Source organism: Microcebus murinus, chromosome 28 (genome assembly GCF_040939455.1).
Source record: "Microcebus murinus isolate Inina chromosome 28, M.murinus_Inina_mat1.0, whole genome shotgun sequence".
In the NCBI taxonomy this organism is placed as follows: domain Eukaryota; kingdom Metazoa; phylum Chordata; class Mammalia; order Primates; family Cheirogaleidae; genus Microcebus; species Microcebus murinus.
Genome location: NC_134131.1, coordinates 941,653 through 964,062, shown reverse-complemented (window position 1 = coordinate 964,062; position 22,410 = coordinate 941,653). Strand labels below are relative to the sequence as shown.

Sequence of the window (22,410 nt, the reverse complement as noted above, 5' to 3'; positions counted from 1 at the left end):
AGGCCGCACCCCCTGGGACTGGGATGAGCTGGCTCCTCGGCTCCTCCTGAGGCACTTGCCTTGCCACACCTGGGCTGGGCGGGGAGGAGGGACCAGGTGCAGGAGAAGGGCCTGGCGCAAGCTGAGCCCGAGGACCCGGGAACAAGGCGGTTCTCTGCAGCCAGCCAGAGGCGGGAGGGAAGGGGACCAGTGGAGGGCTGTGTTCGAGCCCTCTGTCCCCTCCCCACTACAAGTTTCTTCAGGCACAGGGAGCCCAGGGACAAGGTGGAGTGGGTCAGGTCAGGAGAGGGGACAGGTAAAGGAGTGTGACAAGCGAACACAGAGACTCCAGGACGAGCCCCCGGGAGGCGCAGGTGCGGCCCAAGCTTGGACCACGCGCTCTGGAGCTCTGTGGCCCTGTGTCCCTCCACTCAGACCATGGAGGGCGTCCACCCTCTGCCAGGGGCTTCCCCCAGCCCAGGCTGGCTTTAGACGCTGCCCCATGGTGGCCCCCCAGCAGGGACTGAGCCCTGACTCCCTCCTGTTCACCCTCAGGGCCACCCACCCAGCGCCGACGCAGAAGGGGCCCTGGGCACAGGCTCCTTGGGGTGCTCGCCGCTGCCCTGTCATCCACTGGGCAGGGACAGGTGCACTCCAGCCCGGGTGCCAGCGCCTCCCTCGCCCACCTGCCGTGGGGCCCGTGAGCCCCAGACCCCCCGAGAGACCACGAGATGCAAATCCTGAGACGCACGGGGAGTCACCCTGGGATGTCCTCAGCGTCCCCCCCGGGAGGAGTGGGACCCAACATTTATTGAGCGCCTCTGCGGCCCCTCTAGGGGCACAAGTAGGGGCCACCCAGCCCTGCTGGACCGGGCATGGGCACCTCCGGGCCAGGGTGGGACGTGGGCCAAGGCGAGCATCAAGCACTCTCAAGCGTGCCGGACGTCATGCTCTCACTGAGGCCTGGCGTCACCCCGAGAGGCGGGCACTGGTGACGTCACGCCCACGCTGCAGTGGAAGACCCGGGGCTCAGAGAGGAGCAGCGGGTGTGCCCACGTGCCCCGGAGAGCGGGTGGCTGAGCCGGGAGCCAGCCCTGGCCAAAGGGCCCTGTGACGCGGGCAGGGCAGGCGAGCAACGCCCAGTCCTCCCCTCGCCCCTGGTGGGGGCGGGGCACCTTCATCCACACTCCTCTCCCTCACTCCCCGTCCTGTCCCCAGGCAGCGGCCCCTGATGCTCCAGTTGCCCTGCAGCCCTGCCCCTTCTCCCAGTAGCAACCCCTCCTCTTCCTCCGGGGGCCTGCACGCCCGGCCTCCCCCACGCCGGGGTGGGCACACGCCGAGGCCTGATGGTCAGATGGCAGCATCCCCTGGGCCCAGCGGCTGGATTGGGTTTGGGCGGGTGACAATGCTGAGCCAGTAACAATGGTGCCGGGCGCGGTGGCTCACGCCTGTCATCCCAGCACTCTGGGAGGCCGAGGCGGGCGGATTGCTCAAGGTCAGGAGTTCAAAACCAGCCTGAGCAAGAGCGAGACCCCGTCTCTACTATAAATAGAAAGAAATTGGCCGGGCGCGGTGGCTCACGCCTGTAATCCTAGCTCTCTGGGAGGCCGAGGCGGGCGGATTGCTCGAGGTCAGGAGTTCGAAACCAGCCTGAGCAAGAGCGAGACCCCCGTCTCTACTATAAATAGAAAGAAACTAATTGGCCAACTAATATATATAGAAAAAATTAGCCGGGCATGGTGGCACATGCCTGTAGTCCCAGCTACTTGGGAGGCTGAGACAGAAGGATCGCTTGAGCCCAGGAGTTTGAGGTTGCTGTGAGCTAGGCTGACGCCACGGCACTCACTCTAGCCTGGGCAACAAAGCGAGACTCTGTCTCAAAAAAAAAAAAAAAAAAAAAAGAAATTAATTGGCCAACTAATATATATATAGAAAAAATAGCCGGGCATGGTGGCACATGCCTGTAGTCCCAGCTACTCGGTAGGCTGAGGCAAAAGGATCACTTGAGTCCAGGAGTTTGAGGTTGCTGTGAGCCAGGATGACTCCACGGCACTCACTCTAGCCTGGGCAACAAAGTGAGACTCTGTCTCAAAAATAAATAAATGAAATAAAAAAATAAAGTCCTAAGTATGTCTAGAAGTATTTTTCCCCCAAGTGAAAAAAATATATAAAAAAGAAAAATAGGGGCCGGGCGCGGTGGCTCACGCCTGTAATCCTAGCACTCTGGGAGGCCGAGGTGGGCGGATTGCTCAAGGTCAGGAGTTCAAAACCAGCCTGAGCGAGACCCCATCTCTACCATAAAAAAATAGAAAGAAATTAATTGGCCAACTAATATATATAATATAAAAATCAGCCAGGCATGGTGGTGCATGCCTGTAGTCCCAGCTACTTGGGAGGCTGAGGCAGTAGGATCGCTTGAGCCCAGGAGTTTGAGGTTGCTGTGAGCTAGGCTGACGCCACGGCACTCACTCTAGCCTAGGCAAGAAAGCGAGACTCTGTCTCAAAAAAAAAAAAAAAAAAGAAAGAAAAAGAAAAATAAGAATTAAAATATTTATTAAAAAAAAGTCCTAAGCATGGTGCCTAACGCAGAGGAAGGTCTCAGTGAATGCTATGTTCCTGCTGTGTTGGTGTTACTATTACTAATATCATCTCGTTTAATCCTCCCAGTGAGTCTGGGGGTGATTACCCCTCTATTACAGATGGGAAACAGATACCTGGGCAGGGCAGAGCACCACCGAAGACCGGGCTGTCAGTAGTGGCAGAAGCTGGATACTAATACATCATCTGGGCGACCGTTCCTGCCGCTGACCCTCCTGCTGTGGCTGCCGGATTACGCTCTGAAGGAAGCAGCCAGTAATCGTTGCTGGTGAGGCCGGACCGGAAGGAGAGTCAGGAACCCCACCCAAGGCTCCAGGCTCTCGGTCTGCCTCAGACCAAGGGACTCAGCCTGGTTTCTCTGCCCTGTCCCAGAGGTGGCGTACCCCAGACCTAAGCCCCTGCCCTCCCTCCATGCTCTTGAGGTTGAGGCCAACAGCTCTAAGTCACTGCTCCAGGTGCCCGAAGGTGTGTCCTGGCCTACCCAGACTTTGGACAGCATTTGCATGAGGCAGGTGTGGGCCCCTGCCCATCTCAAGGGGTGCCTGTCCACAAGACAGCCTGGGAGGCTCACTGTGCTCTGGGCTGTGATAATACAGGTCTGAGTAACAGGTCCAGGTACAAGGTCACCTTCAGGGAGTGGCAGGGAGCTAGGCAGGAAGTACAGCTAAGAGCTCAGTAATAGAACTCGGATGACCTAATCCCCTCCCCACCACTCACCAGCTGGGGAACTTGGGCAAGGCACTTCATCCTCCTGAGCCTCAATGCCCTCATCTGTAAAATGGGCATACTGCAGACTCCAATTCATAGGTCTGTTATAAGGATTAATGATATGATGCACTCAGCACAGGGCAAGTAAAAACGAGGTAGCAACTTATAGATACACGTCAGCATTCCTTCATAGCCAGTCTTAAGTGTGTGTTGTTGTTTGTTTGTTTGTTTGTTTTAGAGACAGGGTCTTGTTCTGTTGCCCAGGCTGGAGTGCAGCGGTGCAATCTTAGCTCAACTGTAGCCTCAAACTCCTAGGTTCAAGGGATCCTCCAGCCTTGGCCTCCAAACGCGCTGGGATTACAGGTGTGAGCCACAGCACCCCGCCAAGTGTGGGCTTTTAAAAAATTTGATCATAAGAACTTCTCATTGCCTGTCTTTGCTATACGCACCCACTATGTGCTAAGAAACTGAAATCGAAATCAAGTGCTAGCTGGCCCCAGACTAGCTATATGACATTGGGCAAGCCGCTCCTTCCCTCTGAGTGACCACTTCTTCATCTGCAACGGGGAGACGCCCAAGCCCCCACCCTAGCGTACAGCCCCCCACCCTAGCGTACAGCCCAGAGGCCGCCGGGAGTGAGGGCGAGAGTCTGGGCTGAGGGTGCATCTTTGGTGACTATGCATTCAACCCCTCCACGACCTCCCAGTCACCCCTCCGCATTGCACTTTGCAGGGTGCAGTCTCTTCGTCGTTGTCTTACAAAGGACCGGCCTGGGAACACCATTCCATGTCGCAGACTCACAGCCCTAGAAAGAACTTGGGGACCCACGAACCCCAATTCTCCTCATTCCCTCCCGAGGCCCCCTCCAGGGCCCAGGTTCCCTGCAGCGCGCCCCTTCCCTGTGGCTGTCCTGCCAACACACGGAGGCTTTCAAAGCCGAGGCGGTCTCGAGGCAGCTGTTCAACTGTCTCATGAGCCCTCCGCGGAGCAGCTAATCCCGGGCTGAGAAGGGGGCCTCGTGGGGCGGCCTCCGGGAGGCGCGGACCCCAGGGCGCGCTGACGTTGCAGCCCTCGCAGCCTCAGACGCCCGGGGCTGGGGGCGGCGGGGCGCCCCGCTGGGACCCGCTCCGGTCCAGGCTGGCTCAAGCGAGGGCACGCCGGGTGCGCAGGGATCCCCCCCCCAAGTCTCGGCCGGCCGCCTCGCTTCTTCTCGCTGGAGTCGCCCAACCTCCCCCTGAAGAAGGCATCATCGCTTCCATTTCGCAGACGAGAAAACTGAGGCTCGGAGAATGGCCCAAAGCGGGGAACCAAGGGCTGCGGAGCCCAGAGCCGGTTCTTGGCGCATCCGTCCGAGGCTGGGGGAGGAGAACAAACTCTCCGGGAACCAAAGGGTCTTCCATCCACCGCGGAGTCGTATTACTTCGCTCATTTCACAGACGAGGAAACTGAGGCAGCCGCTCACCCAAGGTCGCGGGCGCTGTAAGTGGGCGGCGGGGCCGCGGGGACCCGCGCGTTCCGCCCTTGCGCGCCCTGCGCGGCGCGGCGCCAGGTGGGCGTTGCCGAAAGACGCCCCACCCCGTCCCGCCCGCCACCCCCACGCGGGAGCTTGGTGCGGTCCGGGCGGTGCCACCGCGCCGAGCCGGTGGGGGCCGGAGCTGCGCAGCGGCGCAGGCCCGCGCGCCAGGTGGGGAGGTCCGCGGACGGCTCCACTCCGCAGGGCCGGGGGGCCGCGGCAGGCGGCGCGCGGGCCGCAGCGGACCGGACCCGGGCTGCAGCTGGAGCGCCGCGCCGGCCGCCGGGCGCGGGTGGAGCCCCGCCGCGGCCCCAGGTAACGCCCGGCCCGGCCCCTGCGCCGAGCGCCCAGACCGTCCCCGGCCGGCGGAGGAGCGCCGGGACTCCCGCGCCCGCACGGCCGGAGCTCGCCGTCCCGGGTCGGGGGCCGGAGCTCGCCCGAGTCCCGCTGCTCTGCCGGTCGCGGGTCCGAGCGCCCCAGTGCGTGCGCCCGGGAACTACAAGTTCCAGCGTGCCCCGCGCACGCTGCGCCCCGAGCCTCGGCGGGTCGCGGCTTAGCTGGGACCCAGGCGTCGGGGACCGAGAGCCGGAGCTGCGCCGCGGTTCTTTAGCCTCGTCACGTCCGTCCCAAACCTTGCACCGCCGCGCTCTGCCCGCCGCTGGGGAGCCAGCGGGCCCGGCCCTGCCCCGGAGCGGCTGCGGGTCCAGGGAGCAGCCCCCGCACCCCGGCGCGTCGTTACTGCGTTCTGCGTGTCGGAGCGCCGAGGGGTCCAGGGAGGGTCCGTGTCTTGCCCAAGGTCACGCAGCTTCCGCTGCCTGGGAGCCGCGGGCCTGGCGCGGAGCTGGTGCGGGGGCGGGGAGCGCGCGCGGGAATTTGCGCGCAGGGGAGGATGCTTAACATGGAAGGAAAATGGGAATCCGGTGGGGCTCGTCTCCCTGGGCGTGCCGGGCACCGCACCCCCGCGGCCGCCCGTCTTCTTCCTCGGACTCTACGTTGGCGGTCCGCGCTCGCTTTGCGCGCCCGGGGTTCCCGTGGGGAGAGCTGCGGGCGCGGGGCGGGGGTCGGCGAGGGACCTCCTCCAGGCCACACCCACAAAGCTCGCGCGTGCAGGTGCAGACCCAGACCCCGGAAGTGGAGCGGGGGCAGCCCGCGAGGCGCGCACGGCGAGACCCGCAGGTGACCCCGAGGTGGGCGGGCGCTCTCAGCCCCGCGTTACACCTGGACACACAGCCTCGCAGAGGTTAGTGGCTTCCTCAAGGTCGCGGAGCCGCCAAGGGGCAGAGCAGGCTGACTTTGGAGGCTCTGTGCTTAGCCGTCAGTGGAGTCCTGGCCCCTGGGTAGCCTGCAGGAGGCACGCACGAAGAGCTCAGTGAATGTCATCCGTCACTAGTTCATGTCGGTGGCCTCATTTTACAGAGGGAGACCGAGGAGAAGAGAGGCCAAATAACTTCCCCACGGCCTCAGAGCTGGAGCCGGAGCCCCAGACCAGGACACCCCTACAGACAGCCTGTCCTCACGCTCATCTGCCACTTAAGCTGGGGTTCGGGGGCTCAGGTGTGTTGAAGCCTGCTTTGGGTGGACAGGACTTGGCAGGGGGCTGTCTCCACCCAGGTGTGCGAGGCTCTGGGCTGGGGTCTGGGAGGTCTGAGTCCTGAGCTGGCTCTACCAGGCTGGGCTGTGGCGGCGGGGGGCGCACCTCGGTCTCTGTGTTCCCCCAGCTCCATCCTGGGAGGTTACAGGACCCTGCCTCTTTGGAGGAGGGCTCGAGGGGCTTTGGAAGAAAGGAGTGGGGTACTTTTCTGATTCTGAGAGAGGGAGCAGCAGGGTGTCCAGGCTGTTGGGTAGGAGGGAAGCCTGGCCGGCCAGGCCCCAGCAGGAAACGATGACCACACCCTCCTCTTCCCCCTCAGCTGCCCAAGTCCCTCCCCTCTGCAGAGGAGGCCTGGAGGAGGAAGCTGGAATGTGGCATCAAGTGCTTAGAATCCCTCTCTGGTTGTCACCCACTCTGTGTCATCTGGAGCCACCTACTAGTCCTGAGCCTCTGCGGTGTCCTCTTGCCCTGGGGACCTCTGTGCTTCTGATTATTGACTTCGTTATGGGAGCCTGTGTCGTCCTTTGCACTGCACAGACCAAACAATGTGGGGTTAGAACCAAACGTGACCCCGGGTTTGCCCTTCGATGGCTGTGACACTGGGGGACTTCATCACCCCTCACCTCATCCACAAAACGTGCCAGCACTGGGATCTAGCTCTTAGGTCCTCGTGAGAGGATGATCGGGGTGGGACTTGCCCAGACTACAGGAGACCCTAGGGACCCCCCTTTCTGCACAGAACGTCAATCACAACAGATGGCAGGGTAGAGGTGGGCCAGTGGGCCACCCCACTTGTGACATCTGGAGCCCACAGGGCCACACTTCCAGGTTCCGTGGCGAGGGGAGCCACTTCTGACTCGGAACTGCTTTCCTGTCTGTACGATGAACGTAAACAGCACGTGCCTTTGTGGGGTGCGAATGCATGCAGTAGGCATGCCGGCTGTATCCCCACCCGGGGCGGCCAAAGTGGGAGACTTACCTCGGACCTGAGAGGAGATTCAAACAAACATTCAGACTTCTGGCTTCTCTTGAAAAATTGGAAAATCTGGGGAAATTGTGTCCCCCTTTTTGCTTGCTCCAGAGTGTTTGTGCATGTGCCCACAGAGGCCTTTCGGGTGAGGGGGAGAGGTTGTTATTGGCCTCTGGCCTGGGGGAAACTCAAGGGGACTGTGGGGATTTACTGGGGGCCTCCTGGGGCCAGGCCCAGGCCTGGGGACATGAGTAAGAGGGTCATGCCTGAGACAAGATAGGGCAGGGACTCCCTAGCCCTGTAGGATCAGGGGCAAACCCAGGGGCCCTTCCTTGGGTATCTGCCATCCAGGATACTCCAGGCCCTGAAGCTGGGAGCAGGGGTAGCAGTCCCACGGAGATTTCCTGCTGCTGTCACGGTGCAGTGTGACAATAACCGCACTGAGGAAGCCAGAGCAAGCTGACAGGTCAGGGAAGGGGGAAGGCTCAAAGTGGGTGGTTTTTGAGTTAGCCTCAAAATTTGAGCAGGATTTTTGCCAGAGGTGAGTCAGGGATGTTGAGAACATATTAGGCAGAGAGAATGGCACACTCAGAGGCTTGGTGGCTTGAAGGTACATAACTAGATTGTGACTAGAGGGTTGCTTTCCAAGGGTGGGAGTGGTAAAGGTATTCTCACCATGTGGCCTTGGGCAAGTCACTTCTCTTCTTGGAGCCTCAGACACTCATCTATAAAGTGAGGCTGGATTACCCCCATGACGTCTAACTGCCAGTGAAGCCTGGTCGTCGGTGCACTCACAAACGTTGAATCCCCTGAGCCAGGAGGGGTTTATTGAGTGAGACATACAGTGAATGCGACAGAGCTGTGTATACGTTAAATGGCATGAGGTGAAGGTCAGGGTGCATATAGCTCTGTGTTCAGAGAAATTCAGTACAAGCTGGAGACATCACAAACAGCTTCCTGTAAGAGGTGGGATGCGAGGAGAGCCTCAAACAGCAGAAAAGAGGAATGGGTTGGTAGAAAGGAAGACACAGGGCATCCAGGCAGAGAGTCCAGCCTGAGCAAAGGTAGGAAGATGGCTGATGGGAACACCAAGGGGGAGCACCACCATGATTGTGGGAGAGGGAATAGGGAGAGGTGAGCCCTAAAGATTTGGGCAGGCAGAGCTTGTTAAGTGCAGCCCCCAAGGCCAGGCCTACATGCATTTGGCAGGGAGCCACCGTAAGCTCTAACCCTATAAAGGAGGCAGGGATAATCTTACACATGTAGGTACCTTCAAATGTGGGGTTTTATAATTGCTTTTACGTGGCAGGGAAAATAAAAGGTTGAAAGCCATAGGAGGTGAAGGAAGACTTGATGATGAACCGATTGAAGAAGCATCCCTTTGTGTATTCACAATTTTTCTCATACATACATAGTTTTAACTGTGATGGATAGAGTTTGGCATTCCAGCTAACATCTGTAGCACTGCATCGTGAACCTGATCTTGTGTTGCTTAGAGATCTGCAGGCAGCCCATTGGGCACCATCCTCAGTCATTGTGTTGCTGGCTGCACATCCACAGTGATACTGGTTGTTTTGGGTCTAAACATTGCCATAAGCATGTCTTTTCCCCAAACTTCCTTCTGGGTGATTTCCACTGGATACCTTTCCTGAAAGGGAATTTCTGACTGTAAGGGAACAAAAGTTTTTATGGCTTAAAAGATGTAAAATCTACTCTTTGATAATAGTTTTCTTTAAAATTTTCAGTAGGTTATATACCGCATAGGACTTTTAAAAAAGCAAATGGGCTGGGTGCAGTGGCTCACACCTGTAATCCCTGCACTCTGGGAGGCTGAGGCAGGAGGATCCCTTGAGCTCAGGAGTTTGAGACCAGCCTGAGCAAGAGAGAGACCCGTCACTACTAAAAATGGAAAAAATTAGCTGGGTGTGGTGGTGCGTGTCTGTAGTCCCAGCTACTTGGGAGGCTGAAGCAGGAGGATCACTTGAGCCCTGGAATTTGAAGTTGCTGTGAGCTAGGCTGACACCACTGCACTCTAGCCCAGGTGACAGAACAAGACTCTGTCTCAAAAAGAAAAGAAAAAAAAGAAAATGTACATAGTCTATCCTTCTGACTGAGTTCTCCTTTCCAGTGCTCCCTGAAGAAAACTGTTAATCAGTTTCCTGTATATCCTTCTAGAAATATTATATGCAAATGTATATGCCCAATTAAAACAAGCAAACAAAAACCTGATACATACTGTTACACCTGCTCAGCATCTTGGTTTCAATTTTAGTTTTTAAATTTGGGATGATGAAATATGTCAAAGAAGCATAGGAAATGAACCCCTCACCCCTGCCCTAGTAGCCCACCATACAGGTTTAACAGATGTTAACGTTATGCATTGGTGACGTTTTTGTTATGGCTGTCTCGGGGGTAGCCCCATGTCACCTCCACCTGCCTCTCTGTGGTAGCTGCACAGGAGTCCAGTTATCACTTCCATGGATCCACCCACCATTCTTTATTAGGCCTATACCTAGCTCTTGGATATTCAAGGTATTACTGATTTTTTTCTTTTTTTTTTTTTGCTTATATAATACTCAGTTCACTGGGCAATACTCCATTCTGTATAATGTCTGCCTAGGGAGGCACCGAGGCGCAGGAGAACAAGGCTTTGGCTTGGGTTCAAGTTCCTGCCCCGCCACACTTGCTAGCCGTGTGACCTGGGGTGCGCGGAGGGCCTCAGTTTCCCCATCTGTGAAATAGACTGGCTGTGGTTATCCCTGCGTCTCGAGGCTGCTGGGAGGAGTAGAAAACTGACATACAGAGGCCTCATTGGGTTCAGTTCTCCCGGGAAGGGAGCTCTCAGCGAGGACGCCCAGCCCCCCCAGGCCCAGCCTGGGGCACCGAGAGCGCCCCGCGTCCGCAGTTCGGCCTTAGACTCCAGGCTGGGCCCCACCCCTTTCCCCCGGCCACGCAGGGGGCGGGGCGGTTAAACGCCTCTGTGACGTCAGCGCGCGCCGGGCCAATCCTCCTGCCCGGCGGGCGTCAGCTCATTTGCATGGGCCGCCCGCCATTGGTCTGTTGGGCAGCCCGGGCCGTCCCAGCTTCTTAAAGACGCCGGGTAGTATAAACAAAGAGATGTGGGGCGGCCAGGCCATGATGTCATCGCGGCGCTGCAGCCCCGCGGGTGACGTCACCTCTGGGAAAGTTGCCGGCCCGGGGCTGTTGGGGTCGTCCTGACCACTTGGGCCGACTTGAGAGGCCGCTCCCGCGCCGTCGAAGGTCGGCCCTATTGCACTTCGGCGTCCCAGGCGGCGCCCGGTCCCCGCGGAGGGGACTATGACACAGTAAGTCCGCGCTGCGGCTCTCCCGGCGAGACCCATTTCCCCGGCAGGGAAACTGAGCCCCAGCGTGCGCGCGCAGTTCGCAAGTTTGCATTAGCACGTTCTAGTTGCAGCCGGTCGGTCGTGCCCACCTCGGGGTCTCCTCATCTTTAGGTCGGGCCGTGTTGCCCCGCCCCTCGCCTTGACTACCGCTGCGGTCGCTTTAAGTGCGAAGGTGGGAGGGAAGAGGAGGTTTTTAAAAAAAAAAAAAAAAACCTGTCTCAAGATGGCGGTCCGCTAGTCACGTGCCTGGCAGAGGCGAGTGATTGGCTGTCGGAGCCTCCGCGGGGCGGAGCTCCCGGCGCGGGGCGGGGCCGCCGCGGGGTTGCAGACGGCTACTGTTTCCTGGAGCCTCCGGGCGCGCCCCCGCGGGTCCCCCCCTCCCTCCCGGCGCGCGACTCCGCCGATTCGAATGTTGTGAATCAAATGTGGGGTTTGTTACATTCCGCCGCCGCCGCGGACAGTTCTTAAAGGGCCCGCCGCCGCCGCCGGCCGCGCAAACCCAGCCGCGTCCCGACGGCCGCCTCCCGCTGCCGGAGGCCCGGGGCGGAGAGACGCTGAGCGCGCGGGGGGCCCCGCGAGAGGCGGGCGCCGTCGGGCGGACAACAAAGAGAGGGCCCCGGAAGGAGCCGGGCTGCCCGCGGACCGGGGGGTGGGGAGGGGAGCGCGTCGTTCCGCAGGGCGGGGGCTCTTAAAGGGTCCGGGCGCCCCCCGCCCCCTGCCCCGCTGGGCGGCCCTAGGGCGGGAACAAAGGAGTCCGCGCGTGGCCGGGCGGCCGGAGGTGAGTCGGGGCCGGGGGGTCCCCCCACTCCCCATCCCCGCACCCCGAAACTCCGCTTCCCCTCCCCGGGGGTGGGGGCCTGGGACCTGGCCGGCCCCGCAGGGGTTAACCCCGGGCGGCCTCCTGGGCCGGGGCTGGCGAGGCCCCCGGGGCCGGGCCCCCTCCCCGAGGCCCCGGGCCGGGCCGGGCTCCCCCTGCGGCGCCGGGCGCTGCGGTTGGCGAGGAAGGGCCGCCCCTCCCCCTGCGGCCGCCGCTTCCTTTGTTGTTGCTTTTGTCTCACGCCGAGCACATGGTCCGGGACCCGCGGCTCTTAAAGTCACAGCGCCCCGGCCGCGCGGCCTGGCCGCCCGCCCCAGCGCCCTCCGCGCGCGGCACAAGGGGTCGGGAGGGGCTCGGGAGGCCGCTCCGGCCCAGGGCGTGCGCGCCTCGGCCCCGCCAGCCCGCCCCGGGGAGGGGGCCTGAGGAAGCGTCCTGTGCCCCCACCGCGAGTCTGCTCCTCCCGGCCCGCTTTGGGCAGGGACAGTGGCTTCCTCCCCCCCCCCACTAATGTGATGCTTTCTTTTTTTGTCTCTTCTGGTCCTATTTGGGCGCTCTGGGAAGGGGACACTTCCACCCCCATTTTACAGCTGTGGCAACTGAGGCTCGTAGAAGTGAAGGGATTTCCTTGACCAAGGTCACCCAGGGGGTCTGGGCTGGCCGAGGACTCCCCGCGCCCCCTGTGATGGTCTAGTCCTCAGTGGCCTGCAGGCACCCCACGTTGGAGACCGCTTGTGGCTGGGCCTGACTCTCTTGGGATGGGAGGGGCAGAGGAGAAGGACTTCTTTTCCTGCCTGAAACTACTCACGCTCCCAGAGGCTTGACTTTGCTCTTCTCCAAAAGGGAAGTGCTTCTTCCCGCAAACAGACCACAAGCCCAAAGGACCTGACCTGCGAGGGGCTCCCTAGACCAGGATCAGGCAGCTGCTTGGGGCACTGGATTTAAGAAGTTGGCTAGGGATGGGGGACTGCACAGCACGGTGCCTGCCTCCAGGCAAGCTTAGACTTACAGAGGGGACTCTCAAGACCCCTTTGCGCCCACCTCGCCAACAGCACAGCACAGAGGAGGTATGGAGAGGCAGAGCGGTCCGGGTGGGCACCTGGCTGTCCTTGCTGCTTGACCTTGAGCCAGTTGCCAGCGTCTACTGTGGGCCTCAATTGCCTCTTTACACAGCAGAGCTAATCACGGGTGTCTGAAAGCAAATGCTGTCCCTACCTCCTTTATGGCTTTGAATACAGATTTGGGATTAGGTGCTTTCCTCACTCTACTAGTGCCAATGAGTTGGGGATTGGGGGAGTCTGGGCCTAGGGCCAGCTGGGTCCAATTCTGTTCCTCTCTGAATTTGTGGCCTAGAGCAAGTTACTTCCTTAGTCTGGCCCTCAGTTTTCTCAACTGCGAAGTGGGTGTGCTTCCTCTGTGCTCCCTCTGTTCCTGGTAGAACTTAAAGAACCAAGAGCCACTCCCTTCTCAACTGTGGTATTCCCCTGCGGCAGGCAGCGTATTTCCTTGTATTTCCCTGTTGTCCCCTGCAGAGCTTGAAGTGGGGTAATGAGCATTTACACCCAAGCTGAGTTCAGACTTTATCAATCGCTAGTTATTGGGCTGTTCCCATTTTACAGATGGGGAAGTTGAAGATCAGAGAGGGGAAACCATGAGTGCAAGGTCTTCAGCCAAGACTGCAGAAGTCAGGGGTGCCATGTGAGAGAGGGAGGGTTGGCACCGTCACCCACGGCCAGAGGCCCTTCTTTCTGTTGGTTTGGTTTCTCAGCTCCTTACTGTCTTCCCTTCCTGGAGGAATGGGTGTAGGGAGCTGGCCGCAGAGCAGACTCTCATGGCCTGGGCCTCTGTGGGAATCCTTCGAGCCTTGGCACTGCCTCGCCACCAGCGAGACCACCTGGCACAAAAGGAGCAGTGGAGGCCACTGGCTTGGTGATTAATCATGGGTGCTTTATGGTCACACTGCCTGGGTCATGGCCCAGCGCACTCAGTTCCAGCTGACTGGCCTTGGACCTCACCTCTGTGCCTCCGTGTTCTTCCCTCGGAGGGTTGCTAGGAAGACTGGCAAGCTGGCACCTGGGAAGTAGCTTAGTTACCACTGTTAGTGTCCATCAGCAGCAGAACTGTGGATTCCCAGCATCTCTGAGGTTAGCTGAGCAGAGGTTCCCAAACCTAGCTGTGCTACAGACACTTTTGGGGAATTTGATAACAACCTAAGTGCCCTTGTTCCCCGGTCCTCCAAAGCTTCTGGCCCAGAAGGTCTGGGATGAGCTAGGAGTGCGTTGTTTCAGATATTTGGGGATTGCCTCCGAGTCTTCCCTGGCCCTGCTTGCTGGCTTGGGTCGTCAGCAGGATTTGGGTAGGCTGTGTGCTTGGCCCATGCCAGGGAGCACAGACTCAGTCACCTGTGGTCTTTGGGCAGAGATCGGACCTGGGGAGACCTGGAGAGAGACCTCTTGCTCCGGGCGAGGGGGCCAAGCAGAAATAAAGCCCGTCAGGACCAGGTTTTCCAGTTTTTTTCCCCCTCCAACAAGGGGCCGGGTCTTTTCAGTAATCTTTCTAATCATTGGAAGTAATGTCATAGCTGCCAGCCTCTGTGGCCTTTGACCTGTACGATCGGCTCTCTTCAGGCCGCAGTTGTCACATCAGCCTGCTGCCCTGTGCTAGACACAAGCTGGTCACTGGGCCCTGGAGTTCCGTGGGAGAACTGTGAATTCCAGCTCTTGCACTTCACACCGCTGTGGTCTTGGCCTGGCGCCGTCCTAAAAATTGGGGGGGGGATCCTCCCACGCAGGCTCCTTTTGAGAGGTAGGGCCCAAGCCCTGCACAGGGGGAGCGGTCGCTGCTGCCGTTGGCAGGAAGGGACGAGGCGTTGAGCCGAGGGTCACACTGGCTCCTGGCTGTGTCGGCAGGGAGGTGGCACGGAGAGCTGGGTGCCGGAGATGCAGAGGAGTTGTGTTAGGTGGAGACCTCGGCGGAGGGGCTCTCCCTGTGGCAGGAACAGCAAAGGGCTGGCTCTGTTTGATGTACCCTTCAGCTTCTCAGGGTCCGGTAGCTTCCAGAGCTTTCCCTGCCAGCCCCCGTCCCAACCTCTGGTGTTCATGAATGGAGGCCTGGGGTGCAGCCAGGTACCCCCAACTTCCGCCGCCTGGCCCCTCAGCTCTAACCTGAGGGGGGTGACCCTGCCCCAGCCCGTTCCTCCTCAACTTCCTCTCTCAGGTTCTCGCTTCCCCTTTTTTCTCAGCAGGCCCCACCTCCCACTCTGGGGGCTGCATTGGGCCCCCAGACTGCAGTCTCCCTGAGAGTGACTCGCTTCCTTCATCTTCTCCTGTGAAGCTTGGGCTGGTCCCCCCCTGGTGGCGGCAGGGTACACAGAGAAGCTGCCGTTGGCCCAGCGGTTTTGACACTTGCTGTGGGGCCTTGGGCAAGCCTCTACCTTTTGCGGAGCCTCGGCTGTCTGTGTAAAATGAGTGACAGCACCTTCCCTGAAGAGCAGATGAAGTCACACTAGAGTAGGCCCTGCGGAACAAGTTAAAGAAAGAATACGATCTTGCCTTGGACTGGAAGCCTTGAGGGCGGGAACCAGGTTAGACCCTCTTACCTGGCAATAGTGGGAGGAAGACTGGGTCTCAGGCCTGTTTGGAATCCTTCCTGAGCCAGCCAGGTGAAAGGGGGGAAGCTGGAGTCTCCCCAGGAACCCCCAGCTGCTGAGAGGCCAAGCTGGGGCCCCTGGCGTAAGGCAGAGGAAGGCCCTTGCCCGCAAGGCCCGGGGCAAGACAGGTGCCCGGGCGGCCCTGCCCAGGGAGGGCTTCACGGAGCCAGCCGGTCTGGGAGCGTGCTGGCCCGCTCTGGCCTTGCCGCGGCTCTGAGGGGCTTGGTCCCACTTCGCAGAGCAGGACGCTGAGGTCTAGGCTCCTGGCAGGCTGAGCCTGTTCCTGGGCTGTCAGCGCTGGACCCCAGTGCCCAGAGGAGGCCCGAGCCAGAGCGCACATGTAGCCCAGGGCACGGTGAGCATCACTGGTCCCTGGAATCGCACCGTAGGGATGTCATTCTGTCTCCCCAACCCCCCAAAAGCACCTGGCCTTCTCTGTGCCTCAGTTTCTTTGTCTGCTTGCCTCCTAGGGTTGTGAGCCCCGGCCCAGGCCCGCTACCCCTCAACCCACCTGATGCAACCATGGGCTCTGGCGGTGACTAGGTGGCCACCCTGTGTCCCTGTGGGTCATCGGCGATTTTCTGCAGGACCCGGCAGCGCTCCTGGCCAGCTGCGGGGCAGGTAGGAAGGAGCCTCCCGGTCCTGATGCTGCTGGGCTGCCAGCTTGGCTGGGGCACAGGGGCTGGGAGGCAGAAACAGGGCCCTGAGCGAGCCTCCCTCCTCAATGGGGGTAGCGACCAGCTTTCGTCCTTGCTCTGTGAATGAGTGGCCCCCCTCAGTCCTATCAGGGCCTCCTCTCTGTGGCGCAGCCCCGGCCGCGAGGGCCCCCCGGCCAGCCTGCCTGCCCAGCATGAGCGCTTCCCCTCCCAGCAGCCACTGCCGCGAGCGCCGCACCTCCCCGTAGAGCAGCACCGAGCCGTGGCTCCTGCCGGCGGGAGCCCCCGAATGCTGCACCCAGCCGCCCAGCAGAGCCCGTTCATGGTCGATCTCCACGAGCAGGTAGGCACAACACCCCCCAGCCCTATTGCCCCTACTCCCCAGGAAGCCAGTCTGCGAAGCAGAGGCCTCATTTCGCCTTGCTCGTTCCATGTCCTAGGGAGGCTTTGTTAGCCCTATTTTATAGGTAGGTAAACTGAGGCCCAGAGAAGGGGAAGGGCCTTCCCTGTGGCCATACTGGATGACTGGCAGAGCTGAGCCCCTCTCGGATACCCAGAGGCCTCTGTCTGCCCTGGGGGCCTGCAGCAGGAGCAGTCTGGTCTGTCCCTAGGTAGGGCCGGGGAGGGAGCTGGCCCCGGGAGGGCTTCTCTCCCGAGAGCGGCTTGCATGGCCAGGCTTCCTGCCTACACTTCCCTGGCTCTCTCCACCCACAGGTGCACCAAGGGCCTGTCCCTCTGTCCTACACGGTCACCACAGTGACGACCCAAGGCTTCCCCTTGCCTACAGGCCAGCACATCCCTGGCTGCAGCGCCCAGCAGCTCCCAGCATGCTCCGTGATGTTCAGCGGGCAGCACTACCCCCTCTGCTGCCTCCCGCCCCCGGTGAGTGAGCGTTGGCACCTCCCGCTCTGCCCCGTGCCAGCCCCGGGCGCAGGCCAACCCTGGACGGGGCCGAGCTGAGCGTGCCCGTGCTGGCTGTCAGGACTGCCGGCCTGCAGGCCACACTCCCCCCAGAAAATCATGCGTGTGCGTCCACACACGGCTGTGGAGTGTTTCGGGCTTCTCGGCACAGGCACGGAGCTTAGGCTCGGGGTTACCAGCGTAGTGGCTGCCTCTGCGGCCTGGGGCAGGGAGTGGGCTTCCAGAGGGTTTCTTGTGCAGGCCCTGGAGCTGGTGGGTGTGTGTCGTGCGGTGGAGCCTTTTGCTGGATGCCACGGCCCCCGGCCGGCCTCGTCCCAAGCATAGGCCCAGCCCAGAGCCCAGAACATTCTCTAGTCCCCCCAACCGCCCGCCCGCCTTGTCTCTCTCTTGGCAGCTGCTCCAGGCGTGCACCATGCAGCAGCTCCCCGTGCCCTACCAGGCGTTCCCCCACCTCATCTCCAGTGACCACTACATCCTGCACCCCCCGCCGCCGGCCCCGCCCCCCCAGCCCGCCCACATGGCGCCTCTTGGGCAGTTTGTGTCTCTGCAGACCCAGCACCCGCGCATGGTGAGTGTGGGGGTGGGTCCCACGTGAGAGGGGTGGCATCTGGGGCCGTCCGGGTCTCACTGGCTGGCTCACCCATCCCTGCCTCCTGCAGCCCCTGCAGCGGCTGGACAATGACGTGGACCTGCGGGCGGACCAGCACCCTCTGGGCGGCTTCACCTACTCCACGTCCGCCCCCGGCCCCGCCCTGTCCCCGCCAGTGCCCCTGCACTACCTGCCCCACGACCCGCTGCACCAGGAGCTGTCCTTCGGTGTGGTGAGTACCGCCCCAGCGCCCACCCGGCTGCAGGGCCGTGGCCTAGGCGGCCGGCGGGCTGACCTGCTCCCGGCCCCCTCATGCAGCCGTATTCGCACGTGATGCCGCGGAGACTGAGCACCCAGAGATACCGCCTGCAGCAGCCACTGCCCCCGCCGCCCCCACCGCCGCCCCCACCGCCTTACTACCCCAGCTTCCTGCCCTACTTCCTGTAAGTACCGGCACGTCTGCACCACGGCGCGGTGCCCTGTTCCCTGTCTCCAGGGGGAAGTCCCAAACACGGCCTCTGAGCTCCCAAACCTTGTGGCACCCCCGCCATGCCAGGCGTGTGTGCACACACTCACGCACACGCGCGCGTACACACACGCCAGTCGGGCTCCTGCCCCTCTACAGCGTTCTGCAACGAACACGAGGGTCCCGGAGTTTATGTTTTGTGTGACTCCTGCCCGTGTGCCTGTGATAAATTTTTATGATTTTTCTACTGTTAAAATAAAAACCCAGGCCGGGCGCGGTGGCTCACGCCTGTCATCCTAGCTCTCTGGGAGGCCGAGGCGGCGGATTGCTCAGTGTCAACCTGAGCAATGCTAGGATGTGCCGCCCCACACGCGGTTCGTTCAGGGCAGCAAGCCCAGCTGGGGGTAGGAGAGGAAAAGAGCGGGGCCAGGGGAGGAGGGCGGGGAGCTCAGCCAGACCCTGGAGGGGACCCCTGGACAGGGGCGTCCACGCCCTCCCTGGTCCTCATGCTCCTGGGACTTCCTTGGAGGAGACTCACCCAGGCAGGTGGGACACGGGCCCTGGCTAGAGCGGGAGAAATGCCCTGAAAACGCGCGGTCCCGGTGGGCTCGAGGGAGGTGCTCGAGGCAATTGCTCAAAACCAGCCTGAGCAAGAGCGAGACCCTGTCTCTACTATAAATAGAAAAAAAAATTAATTGGCCAACTAATATATATAGAAAAAAAATCAGCCGGGCATGGAGGCGCATGCCTGTAGTCCCAGCTACTCAGGAGGCTGAGGCAGGAGGATTGCTTGAACCCAGGAGGTTGAGGTTGCTGTGAGCTAGGCTGATGCCACAGCACTCACCCTAGCCTGGGCAATAGAGTGAGACTCTGTCTCAAAAAAAAAAACCCACCAGGGTCCCCGGCGTGAGCTGTGTAGAGCTCTGGGCTTTGTTTGCGTGGAAGAACCAGGGAGGCAGCTCTGTGCCCCGGCCCCGCTGACCTTGACCCCGGGCCCGGCCGCCTCTCTCTCCCTCCCTCCCCAGCTCGATGCTGCCAATGTCGCCGACGGCCATGGGGCCCACCATCAGCCTGGACCTGGACGTGGACGACGTGGAGATGGAGAACTACGAGGTCCCGTGGGCTCCGTGCCGGGGGGTGGGGTGGGAGACCTGCGGCCCCGGGCGCCACTGACCGCCCGGTCCGCCCTCCCCAGGCCCTCCTGAACCTGGCCGAGCGGCTGGGAGACGCCAAGCCCCGAGGCCTCACCAAAGCAGACATAGAGCAGCTCCCTTCGTACCGCTTCAACCCCGACAGCCGCCAGTCGGAGCAGACGCTGTGAGTGCCGCCCGCCCCCACCTTCCGGGAGGTCTCCCCGCCGTGCACCTTCCCTCCTCGCTGTCTCCGCGTGTGCAGGTGACACTCTGTCCCCTCCCCAGGTGTGTGATCTGCTTCAGTGACTTCGAGGCCCGGCAGCTGCTCCGAGTCTTGCCCTGCAGCCACGAGTTCCACGCCAAGTGCGTCGACAAGTGGTTGAAGGTAACCGGCCTGTGGCGGCTCCCCAGTGTCCTCCGGGTTCTCCCCGGGCGGGCGGGTGGGGGTGCGCGGGCTGGCGGAGTTTCCTTCATCCCTGCTGTCGTCGGCTCCCGGGGGCCGAGTCCCACCCGGCAGCTGGAGGGACGGGAGTGGGGTGGGGACAGGCGGGAGGGAAGCCTGACGTGCGCTGCCCCCCCAGGCTAACCGGACGTGTCCCATTTGCCGGGCCGACGCCTCTGAGGTGCCCAGAGAGGCCGAGTGAGGCTCCACGGCTGCCCAGGAGAACCCTGCCCAAAGCTCTGGACCCTCGGGGGTGGGGGCAGGGAGGACGGGGAGGGAGGGATCCCGGCCTGCCCCGTCGTTCCCACCTGCATCTCCAGAGCTGGCGCCAGGGTCAGCCCCGAGAGAAGCCCCTGCAATAAGCCCTGCATTTGCCAAGCTCCAAAGACTCCTTGCCCGGTCTGGTCTGCCTGCCTGTCTGCCCACCACGGAGCTGCCTGAGCCCCCCGAATTTGGTCTCCCTCCTGTTGGCCTTCAGGTCCTTCTCCCCTTTCCTCCTGGCGCTGTGAGCCAGGGGTCCGTTGCCCCAGCGTGGCAGAGGGACGCCATCCTGGGCCACCTGGCCTCTTGCACTGACATGGCATGCCGTCTGCTCGAGTGGCACTGCCAGGTGCGTGGACAGTGTCGTGAGGCCGTTCCCTGAGCCCCGGGCCGAGTCCTCCCGCCTTGACCAGACAGACTCGGGCAGCCCCTCTGCCGAGGCTGCTGTGAGGGGCCGTGGCTTCTAGAGAACCCTCCCCCAGGCAGGGTGGCGCCACGCCGGCCTCTTGGGCAATGGAGACCAGCCCGAGCTGAGGCACACGTATCCTGGGGGAGCCCAGGGAAAGTCGAGCCTCCGTGTTCCTGGTGGCCGCCCCTCCACCAGTGAGGGCCAGACCCGTGCTTGATTTTCTCCCCTCTCTGTCGTTTTGCATGAATGTGAGGAGCAGCAGTTTTTGTTTATTCATTTGGCCTAAAATCGCGTGTAGGATTTGGGGATGTGGAAACTTAAGACAATTTTTTTTTTCTTTTGGTTTAATGGGGTCAGGGGTAGGGACCAACCAGGCCCGGGCGCCCGGGGGGCAGAGCGAGGTGCAGACCAGCCGCCTGGCCTGCATGCCGTGCGTGGCCGGGCCGCGCCGGGCGCTGGCCATCGTGGCAGGGTCGAGGGGTCTGTTCTCAGCTGATAACTGCCATGCACTGCACTGCACACCTCCCTCGAGCCCACCGGGACCACGCGTTTTCAGGGCATTTCTCCCGCTCCGGCCAGGGCCCGTCTCCCGCCTGCCTGGGTGAGTCTCCTCCAAGGAAGTCCCAGGAGCATGAGGACCAGGGAGGGCGTGGACGCCCCTGTCCAGGGGTCCCCTCCAGTCTGGTCCCTGCCCTCTGAGGTCTGGAGGGGGTCCCTGCGGGGTCTGGCTGAGCTCCCCGCCCTCCTCCCCTGGCCCCGCTCTTTTCCTCTCCTACCCCCAGCTGGGCTTGCTGCCCTGAACGAACCGCGTGTGGGGCGGCACATCCTAGCAGGCCCCGCGCCTGCTGCCTCAGGGATGCTCCAACCACCCTCGTTCTCCTCCCGCAGCCCGGCCCACCTCCCCGCCCCGCCTGCCGCGGCCCCCGCTGGTCCCGCCCCCGCGGACAACCCAAAGTCTTACTGTATATAACTCCAGGTGACGTTTCTATATTTATAGCAGTGTTGAAAACCCATGTGTTTTACACGGAGAACCGCCCTCCCTGACCCCCTCCCTCCCCGACCCCAGCAAGAGGGCTTGAACCCCTCGCGGTCCCTTGGGCAGGCGGGCACGGGCTCCCGGGCTGCGTGCTGGCTGCAGCAGTGAGCCCAGCACGCAACTGTTGGGGGAGAATACAACGTTAAAAGAGAAAACACCATTTAAAAAAAAAAAAAGGTTTATAAAACAATTACTTAGGATGTTTGTGATTTGCCGACCTTGCTGTAGATGCCATGTTACCAATGATTTCCTGTGGTGGGGGCTTGTCGTCGTTTACTCTTTATTCACCACCTTCCGGCCTAGGCATGACAGCGGGCATCTTCCCCCAGCCCTGGCTGGGCCCAGCGCCTGCATTCTGTGTTAGAAAGGTTATATATATATATATACACACACACACATATATATATATATAATTACATATATATATAAATACATGTAATTTGGGGGGCCCTGTTCCTTGCACATTTTACAGTTACCTCATTTTTCCCATGTATGTATTTGAGAAAATGCTAATATATAGAGAAAAAAAAATGGTTCTTAAAGCTTAAATGTGTGGTTTTTTTCCATTCCATTGGATTCACATTGGTTTATAGCATTTAACATAACTAGTATGTTGTATTATATATATGTGTATACTGATTGAAATTTTTAACAGATTTGTACTTTTTTTAAAATGAAAGTTGCTAGTTCTGCTTGACCAAGTAGTGCAATCATTATTTTTTTTAATATTGTTGCTGATTTCAGAGGGATATTCACTAATAAATGTACGACGTATACCAAGTGTCGCCCGAGCCGCCCCTGGCCGCCTGTGTTCTTTGCTGGGAAGCTGAGGGCGGGGAGCGCGGGGGGAGCCGTGGAGCCGGCCTCACGCGGGCCAGGGGGGCCACGCCAGCTCGGTGACTACTCTGGGCCATCTGCTGTGCACGTGAATTAGGTGGGCAGCATTCTGTCAACGAGTCACAGGATTTCATCTAACTGGTTTGAGGAAAAGTCACTTACTGGTCTCCTGTAATTTATTTATTTATTTTATTTCGGCATATTATGGGGGTACAGATTTTAAGGTTTCAATAAATGCCCTTCCCACCTCCCCCCCAAGTCTGAGTTTCCAGCATGACCATCCCCCAGATGGTGCACATCTCACTCATTATGTGTGTATATACCCGCCCCCTGCCCAATACCCTATTACTGTAGTACCTATGTGTCCACTTAGGTGCTGCTCAGTTAATACCAGTTTGCTGGTGAGTACATGTGGTGCTTGTTTTTCCATTCTTGGGATACTTCACTTAGTAGTATGGATTCCAGCTCTAACC

General features: G+C 60.5%; 1 protein-coding gene across 5 annotated transcripts; it reads left to right on the top strand.

The window, feature by feature from the left end:
* The first annotated feature begins 4,939 nt into the window (after positions 1–4,939).
* Positions 4,940–21,891, top strand: RNF44 (ring finger protein 44). Of its 5 annotated transcripts, XM_075998551.1 has the most exons (12): positions 5,365–5,594; positions 5,909–11,502; positions 15,658–15,808; positions 15,997–16,186; positions 16,558–16,725; positions 17,159–17,332; positions 17,424–17,585; positions 17,672–17,796; positions 18,845–18,932; positions 19,015–19,136; positions 19,238–19,337; positions 19,534–21,891. In XM_075998551.1, the coding sequence occupies exons 3-12, from the start codon at positions 15,702–15,704 to the stop codon at positions 19,594–19,596; spliced, it is 1,299 nt and encodes a 432-aa protein (XP_075854666.1). In that variant the 5' UTR covers positions 5,365–5,594; positions 5,909–11,502; positions 15,658–15,701; the 3' UTR covers positions 19,597–21,891. The 5 variants fall into 5 exon arrangements, with proteins under 5 accessions (XP_075854665.1, XP_075854666.1, XP_012636971.1 ...); XM_075998550.1 differs by lacking the exons at positions 5,365–5,594; positions 5,909–11,502 and adding an exon at positions 4,940–5,113 and having other exon boundaries at positions 15,967–16,186; XM_012781517.3 differs by lacking the exons at positions 5,365–5,594; positions 5,909–11,502 and adding an exon at positions 11,931–15,121 and having other exon boundaries at positions 15,967–16,186.
* Positions 21,892–22,410: the final 519 nt, after the last annotated feature.